Below are 9,376 nucleotides of genomic sequence, written 5' to 3' on the forward strand. Positions count from 1 at the left end.
GGGAAAGGGAAAGGGAAAGGGAAAGGGAAAGGGAAAGGGAAAGGGAAAGGGAAAGGGAAAGGGAAGGAAGAAGAGAGGAAAGAGGAGGAGGGGAAAGGCAGGCAGGGAGGGAGGGAAGAAAACAAGGCTCACTAGGTCACACCTCAGCTTTGGAGGCCACCATTCTTCCTACAAAATGGTTCCTTTGGCTCCAGGAAGACAGTGCTGCAGCACACTGTCCTGGTGATGTCCCCACTAAAGCAGCACACTTGTGAGTGAGGCCTAGTACTGCTCCATTGCACACCAGTGAAGCACTTTCTCCCTGAGTAAAGCACACTGTGGACAACTGGGTGAAAATGCACCAGCTAACTGGGTACCTGCTCTACTCCTTCACTGTAAGTGCAACGGGAACAGCTTGCTCCCACTCCTGCTGCCCTCATACCCTGCTGTAACAGACTACATGCCCTGGAGTCCTCCCTGGCATCATGGACAAACCACCCCCACCCTCATTGCTTCTTGTCGGGTATTTTATCATAGCAAGTTGAAAAGTAACTAATAAAAAATATCAACTCATAGAAGTAAGGCTGTTGCTATGGTGACCATGGCCATGTGGTTCATAGGCCTTTAGAACCTGCTTGTGGTAGGAATGTGGAGACTTTGGAAACTGTGTTCCACTCTAGAAATAAGAATACCACAGAGGAATAGTGAACTTTGCACAAGTGCAAAGCAAACATCTTTAAAAACAAATAGGGGATAGGAAAAATGATTCAGTGGGTAAGAGCCCTCACTACAGACATAAAGGCTTAGTTCAAATTCTCAATGATATAAAAAGCCAGGTGTGGCCCATATGGCCCTGCAACCCGGTGCAGGGGTGAAGAGACAGGAGGATTTCTGTGGCTCACTGGCTGCCGGGGTATCTGAAAAATGGTAATCTCTAGGTTCAGTGAGAGACCCTGTCTCAAAGAAATAAGGTAAGAAGTGACAGGATACCTGGGGTCCTCCTATGGCCTCTGTATATGTATATTATTAACACACATGCAGTATGTACACATACATATACACATATGCACATACATGCATGCAAACACTTGTGTTATACACACACAACACACATGCACATACGTGCATGCAAACACATATGTTATACACACAATACACATGCACACACATACATTATGTACATATGCACACACGAATATGCACATACATGTACACACACCCACACAAATGCGCGCACACACACATATCCACATCACACATATGAGCACTTCTGCCCTAGCCCAGAATTGCCCGGGATTCAGTTCATCACTTGAGAACTCTGGCAGTGCTGGGCCTCCTCCACAGCTGATTGCTTCAGGCTGATTATAATTTACTTTGGGTCAAGGTAGCCTGAGTGGGCCACTCAGTGTTTGAACCTAACTAACATCCACTTCCTGCCCTGGAGAGCCTTGCTTACCTTTCCTCCTACACACTCAGAGGCCAAATCAATCAGCTGCGTGAAGTCCAGAAATCTGGTCAGTTTTCCCTCCTTTGGAGTATCAGCCATGCTTCCTAGAGTTGAGAAGGGCAGGAATAGCCAGGACGTTTCAAGAGTGAGGAGGTCTCAGAAACCATGCCTGGGGGCCCTCAGGGGTGAGGCAATGAAGGGCTGGACTGTTCTTCACCTTGGTGAGAGTTAAGCAACCAAAACAGACAGGAGGTTAGAGATAGGTAAGAATAAACACCACTTAACGCACAGATCCCAACCAAGTCCACACTAGGCCATGTTGCGTCTTGACTACTGTCATGGTCACCATTCTATTGTTGTGAAGAGGCACTAAGACCAAAGTGACGCCTATAAAATAAAATACTTGATTAGGGCTTCCTTGCAGTTTCAGAGGTTCAGTCCATTATTATCACGATGGGAGCATGGCAGCATGCAGGCAGACATGGTGCTGGAGAACTGGTGAGAGCTCTGCATCCAGATCCACAGGCAGCAGGGGGAGAAATGTAACGGGCCAGGCTTGGGCTTTGAAAATCTCAAAGCCTACCCTCTCTCCCCTCCCCCATCCCCCACCCCACCCCCCACCCCCCGTGACAAACTTCCTTTCACAAAGCCACGCCTATTCCTAAAAGGCCACACCTCCTAATCCTTCTCAAGCAGTGCTGCTCTCTGATGAGTCAGTGGTCAGATACATGAGCCTATGGGGCAGGGAGTGGGGAGGTGGCACGTGGGGGGAGGGGGAGGGGGCATTCTTATTCAAACCTAAAGGAGAAACATTAATTTTAAACAAGAACAATTTGCTTTTAATTGTCTTTGAGTGCATTCTAATAATACCCTAGAGCAACCAGGCAGCAGGCACAACACGAGGCATGCTGACTGTGCGAGCCATGCTGACTGTGGGAGCCATGCACAGTTGGGCAGATGCTGCCTCAGTCACAGACCAGGCCACAGGCCTGGATGATTCAGGTCACCAGGAAAACAAGGAGCCTAACGCATCTCTTATTTTGAGGTTGAAAAAGCGTGGTAAAATGGAGAGAGGGTCCAAAGGTACTCAAGGGCCTCCCTAGCCCTAAACTAGTGGGTGATCTTTGTAACCCCATTTTTCTGCTCCTGGTGAGAACAGAGAAAACGATATAAAAATCCACACATTAGTGACTTTGTACCACTGCGGCAACAATATGAGACCTGATAGAAACAGTTTAAGGTTTGGTTTGCCTCCAGGTGTCACTCAGACCAAGGCACATGAGCAGGTGACAGAGTTTATGTCATGATGACTCAAGATGCACAAAACTATGACAGGAAGTGGGGGCACCATTCCCTGAGGACGCTCCTCCAGTGTCCTATTTCCTCTAGCTAGGCTCCATACCTCAGTTTCCAGAACCTCACAAAGTCACACCATAGCTGGGAACCAAGTGACCAAAGCATGGCGCTTGGAGGGAACACTTCACCTTCAAACCACATCTAAGGTCTTGGTATGAAATCAGTCACAGAAGTGCATTGAATGGGTGAGAGGTCAACCCTGCCTCAACATTACAAAAACATGACTAATATTAAGCAGCACTTTTTCCAGTGAAACAGACACATTTTTTTTTAAGGCACTCCTGGAGTCTACACTGGAGAGCTGGAGAGATGATTCTGTTATTAATGTACTTACTGTGCAAGCAGGGGGGACTGAGTTCAATTCCTAGAACCCAAATTGAGAGAGAGAAAGAGAGAGAGAGAGAGAGAGAGAGAGAGAGAGAGAGAGAGAGAGAGAGAGAGAGAGAGAGAGAGAGAGAGAGAGAGAGAGAGAGAGAGAGAGAGAAGGAAAGGAAGGAAGGAAGGAAGGAAGGAAGGAAGGAAGGAAGGAAGGAAGGAAGGAAGGAAGGAAGGAAGGGGATGATACATGAAGATTGACACCCAAAGTTGGCATGCACATGTGCGTGCACACACACACACACATATATGCTCAGACTCTACAGAGAAAGCAAGAATAGCCAATCAGCGAGCACCTCACCTATGATCTTCCAAGGCTGGCTCGTTCCTCACTCTGCATGAAGGGCAACCCATCACCAAGAGTGTCCATGTGAGGCCCTATCTCCTCTTGTTCCCTGGCAACCCTACCCAGGCTCACCCAAGAGTGTCCATGTGAGGCCCTATCATCCTCTCGTTCCCAGGCAATCCTACTCAGGCTCAGGGCTTATGATCAGCCACATCCACCCATCTCCATGCCACCGCTCTCCTAAGCAGTAGGTTACCAGCTCAAAATATCTTCCCCTTGGAGATCTACAACCCAGAGCCTGTGCATCCTAAACCGCCCACACCCACCCTGATCAGGGGCATGCTGTCCTCCCAGTGACTTGAGCGGAACTTAAAATGCCTCCACCCCCCTCCTCTTCCTTCAAGCCAAATCCAGCCTGAGGAAGAAAGAGATGAGGAAGCATGGGGTCTTTGCGAGTGGATCCTGACTCAGGGGGAGGAGCTCGACCCAGAACCGCCCCCAACATAAGAGGAAGGGAAATGAGCAAAAGCAGGTAAGACTTATCAACCATGAGCGGATACAGATGGAGGATTCATGGAGGGTCCACACTGCAATGTGTTTCCCCACTTTTGTGGGTGCTAGAATGCTCTCAGACACACCCAAAGTTGTACAGATTGTTACACCACATAGAGACATGGAGAAGAGACAGAGAAGAGAAGCCAGTGTCACATTTCTGCCCTGGTGATATTCCCCATTATGCACCCGTGGGTGTGGTGCCTCAAGCCATTATCCCTAGCCGTCAAGGGGCTGGGGTAGAAAGATTGCTGCAAGATCAAGCACAGCTCAGGCTATGTAAGTTCAATGCCAACCTAGGTTACAACATGACATCCTAAAGACAAACAACCACCACCAGAAATAGAGAAACCACCCAGCAAGTTTTACTGCGCAAAGCACTGCCCTGCACTCTGCAGCTAGTACATCAGCAGACACACCCTTCCCAGCCCTGTAGGTATGTGCATGTGTGTGCATGTGTGCACGTTTGCATTTATGTGTATGCATGTGCATGTATATGCAAGTGTATGTGATTGTGTGTATACACAGAAAAAAACATGCCAAAAGCCACTGCAGAAATTCTCAAAGATATTGTAAAAATGTGTTTTAAGTGGGTAGCAATAAATTAAACAGAGGGAGCAGTTTCTCCTGTCTTTCATCTGAGATTTGTCGTCTGCTCGCTTACTCCAGCCTACAAGCTTCACTAGAGATGAGAAGCTATAAAGAGACCCTTATGGTCACTTCTGGGAAATACACAGCCCTTCATCATTCCCCTGGCAAAGCTCCACCTGCAGCAGAAGTCCTGCTACTCGTGCATGTTTCAAATGTGTCACATGGAGAAAAAGCAACGCAAAGGAGGCTCTGGAATAGCACTGTTAGTAGAATGTTCGCCTGGTGCTCACAAAGCCCTGGGTTCGATCGCAGCACCACATAAACCAAGCAGACACCTGCAATCCCAGCAGAGGCAGGAGAATAAGTAGTTAGGACTATCCCCTACTACATAGTGCCTTTAAGGCCAGCCTGGGCTACATACGATCCTATGCCAAAAAAAGAAGAAAAGGAGAAACTAACAGGCCCTTGTAAAATTTGCCAATGGCTCCCTGTGGGGGGTAAGTTTCCAAAGAATGTTGAACTCCAGAAGCAAGCTGCCAGTCACAGCGGTGGGGACAAGTGGTAAGAAGGGCAAAACTTACACTTTCCTCTGTGGGAAACCAGATGGCTCATGGAGCATTGAAAATCAAATCCAGCATCATTTAAAATTCAGCTTCTTCGCTGTATTTATAACATGTCACATGTCTAGAACACACCGGTGGCTGGTAACTACTGTTCTGGGTATCAAGGTAGGTCTGCACACCGCAAGCATAGGTGTGTTTATCATTTCCATGTGTGTTATCAGAGAGCAACCATTATGCCAGTTCCCTTTCACCAATGACCTCAGCAAGTATCAGACTTGACTAATGGATTTCCAAAGCCTTTAAAAACATTTCCAACACCAGATACCCTTGACCAAGCCAAGGATGGGGAGGCACATTCTAGGCATGAGCAGAAAGTGAACTGGAGTCTGAGGTAGCAGAGGTGAATGCTGGGGACCTGAATATATTTCCACAGTGAACACTATTTCATTAGATGCCTTTTAGCTGTGGAAGAACAGTCAGATGTGCGCTATAGACTGGTCATTGGCCAGTGAGGGGAAGCTGGACTAGATGCAATCAGAAATTATAGAATACTATAGGAATTCAGGCAAGAAATGCTTGGGTGAGGAGATGTGGCTAAGTTGATAGAGGACTCAGTAGTGTGTGTATGAAACCCTGGGTATGGGCACCAGCACCTCAAAACAGGAATGGTGGTGTATGAGTACAACCCTAGCACTTAACATAAAAAGTTCATGATTATCCTTGGCTACACAGTAGGTATAGGGCAAGCCTGGGCTACATATGATCCTGGAAAGGGGAGGGAATAGAGGAAATGGAAGGGGGAAGTCTTGGCAAAGGGCACCCTGTTCACAGGATTTAGGAACTAAGTGGAGAGCAAACAGTGAAGAGCAGGCAATGAGTGTCCCTCAGTTGGTGTCCTGCAGGGACACCGTTGGGAAGGAGGAGAGGTGAGAGGTACTGTACTTATCAGAAAGGAGGTGTCCTACACTGTGAGGAGTGGGTGAGCACATCCAGAGAGATGGATGCAAACCTAAGACCAGACCCAAGATCTGCCAGCGAGGAGGCAAAAGGAGAGTTCCCAGGAGAGACAACCTCATCCCGGAGCTCTGAATGCCCAGACTAAAGGCAGCTCACAAGGAAAGGTGTGGGGGTGATTTCCACAAAAAAGAAGCAGATGCCCCAGGCCTCTTATCCAACCACACTGTGAGAGCCATTTATTCTATTTCTAGAGTAAGACAGCAGTTTTGAAACAGGTTAAGAAATGACACTCACACCAGAGCCCATGCCAGAAGCTGGAGCCTTGCACTGTGGCAATCTTCCCAGATAATACAAGTAACAAGCCAGCATGCCTGCCACACTTTGGTGTCAGGGCGATCCCTCTTTACAGCCCCACATGAGGGGGCTCCATCTGCTGTGACTGATAAGCTCGTGTGTCTGTGTTTATGATATGGCTTGAATATTTTCAGGTTTATTTATCGGCACAAATGAATCATTTATCAGTTTGTGCTTCCTGGTGTTCTGGCAGATGGTAGCTGTTAACTTCGGTAAGGTGTACAGTCTCTTTGTTGGCACTTCTATTCAAAATGGAGTAACCCGGACCAAGGTTATTGCTTATTAAATGGAGGCTAGGCTCAACCTGATATTCCATACAATACAGAGTAAGCCACAGCAGTCCCTGCCTGTCCTCAGCGCCCCATGCTGGCATCAGGGTGAGGTGAACTCTGATCAGGGTAAGCGCTGAGCGGGGTAAGCGCTGATGCTGTTGGATTCCCCTCTTGGTCTCTTCAGATCACCTCTGAGCTTTTAAAGCCTCAGAGCCCAAGCCCCGCTCCACATGTATACTCAGAATCCACAGGGTAGCCCACTCGGGCAATCATTACAGGGACATCATCCGCTTTCCTCTTGTGTTTGGAGCTCACAGGACTGAAGTGATGTCTGGTATTCTAAACCTGTCAAAAGTCCAAGGCTGGGGAGGCCCCAGGCCCTGGAGGGAAGCTATTGTTTTGCTAGTGAATAAGATGTGTCCATCAAATTGCCTTCTAAATCATTGAGTCTAGAGATTAATGCTGCTATCAGCTTTGGCCAAAAAGCTTCCTTTTTTGTTTATTTGGGGTTTTTTTCTTGTCTGTTTTTCTTTTTTTTTTTTTTCTTCCTAAGCCTTGGGATTAGCGGGCTGAGGATCAATATCCCTCCCCAGATCCATCACTATACAGGTGGGAAAACTGAAGCCTAGAACAAGGGGAGCTGCTGAGGTTCTGATATTAGACTGCCAGGAATCTGCCTGTACAGAGGGATTTTTAAGATTTGTTCATTTAATGTACGTGAGTACATTGTCACTCTCTTAAGACACACCAGAAGAGGGTATCAGATCCCATACCAGGTGATAGTGAGCCACCATGTAGTTGCTGGGAATTGAACTCAGGACCTCTGGAAGAGCAGTCAGTGCTCTTAACCACTGAGCCATCTCTCCAGCCCACCAAAAGAAAGCTTCTTTTGTAGTGAGTGATGGTTACTGCAGGCTCATAACTGGTCAGAGACAAGTGACCTGTTGAGTGTAAATGTGCCACCTCCAAGGCTCAAGGTACACCATGAAAGAGGAGGGAAGAATTTAAGAGCCAGAGAAAGGAGGGAAGAGGGGCTGCCTCTGGCGTAGCCCTTGTACTTCTGAACTCACAGCAGCTGCACGGGAATGGGCCCCTCAACGTGCTGACATGTAATGGGGATGGATTGTGAGGCCCACCCTTCTCTGGGGTTCTATTAGGTAGTTATCGGTTCTGGGATGGTGAGAGACATTTTCTTCAGTTGTGTATATAGTCACTGGTACAGTGACCATGCTCCTGTAAATAACCACTAGTGAAATTCCCTGGAAAACACTCACACACACACACACACATGGCAAGGCTGGTGTTGATGAGCCTTGGGATTAGCGGGCTGAGAATCAATATCCGTCCCCAGATCTGTCACTATACAGGTGGGAAAACTGAAGCCCAGAACAAGGGGACCTGCTGAGGCTCTGATATTTGATATATAGACTGCCAGGAATGTCCCTGGCCTGAGGGAATCCAAGGCATACAGTCTGAAAAGCATTTGCCAGGAGTCCTGTCCCGACCAGGCCACCAGGTGGTGCTGTTCACTGCAGCATTCCTGGATCCTCCAGGGACCCTGAGTTCAAGGTGAGCCCAGCCATCTGAGCCCTGGGATTGATCCATCCGGCTCTTTATGAGAATGAAGAATGCAGTCTACTTTGAATCTTGCATGCGCCCATTCATTTTTTTTTCTTTCAAAGAGTAACATGTTACCCAAAACTAGAAGAGAAAATGCACCACGGAGTTGTGAGCCTCCCTCCTCCAAACCATGGCCACAGATGGCATGTTATTGCCACCAAAAAAGGTGGCACATGCCTTTAATCCCAGCACTCGAGACAGAGGCAGAGGCAGGCATATCTCTGAATTCAAAGCCAGCCTGAGCTAAAAAGAGAGTTCTAGAACAGCCAGGACTACACAGAGAAACCCTGTCTCGGGGTGGGGTACGGGGATATAGGTGTTATTACATTACAGACAGGATCTTTAAGACTTTTCACATTTATGTTTCATTTTCTTTTATCTCTGTCTATATAGAATGCTAAAAGGAAAATTAAAAGAAATATTAAAAAGACATTGGAATTTCTAAAAAACACCCTCAAAATTAACACTCACTCAGACTCCCCAACCAAGAAAAGTTGTTACCAAAATAAAGATCTGCAAACATGCAGAGCTTCAGGATGCGAGGAGAGTTTCCAAACCTTGTCAGCTCCCTTAACCAAAAAGTCCTGTCTTCCATGTTTATCTTAGGAGTACTGATGTCCTTCTGGGCCTGGACCCCACCCATTGAGGGCTGGGCTGTTTAAGGCTTTCCCTGAAGCCCTGATGTATGGAGAAGAAATACAGCCAATAGTAGTAGCCTGGGGCCAGGGCCTTGGGGAAGCTGTGGCTTCAGACCCTGAGACCCCATCTCTTCTCTGTAAGGGGCTATGATATCAGTCCCAAGGCCACTGGCCACAGTATTCTCTCTCTGTAATAGTCTAGAAATAAGCCATGTTTCCCTTGTGATTATCTTCCTGCTGACCTGGCCCCACTGTGTGATAATTTCTGTTGACTGTCCCATTTCTCCCCTGGAAAGATCTTCTGATACCATAGTTACCTGTCTTCTTATCATCTGGTCTCCTGGTTCTCTCTCTCTCTCTCTCTCTCTCTCTCTCTCTCTCTCTCT

General features: G+C 47.5%; 1 protein-coding gene across 1 annotated transcript in view; it reads right to left on the reverse strand.

Moving 5' to 3' along the window:
• The window catches only part of Allc (allantoicase), a 31,987-nt gene that overhangs the window by 20,383 nt on the left and 2,228 nt on the right, over positions 1-9,376 (reverse strand). The window contains exon 2 of the mRNA XM_021179230.2: positions 1,436-1,643. Within this exon, the coding sequence (XP_021034889.1) occupies positions 1,436-1,525 (90 nt within the window). The 5' untranslated portion in view covers positions 1,526-1,643. The remainder of the gene's footprint in view (positions 1-1,435; positions 1,644-9,376) is intronic.

The sequence above is a fragment of the Mus caroli genome, chromosome 12, assembly GCF_900094665.2.
Source record: "Mus caroli chromosome 12, CAROLI_EIJ_v1.1, whole genome shotgun sequence".
Taxonomy (NCBI): Eukaryota; Metazoa; Chordata; class Mammalia; order Rodentia; family Muridae; genus Mus; species Mus caroli.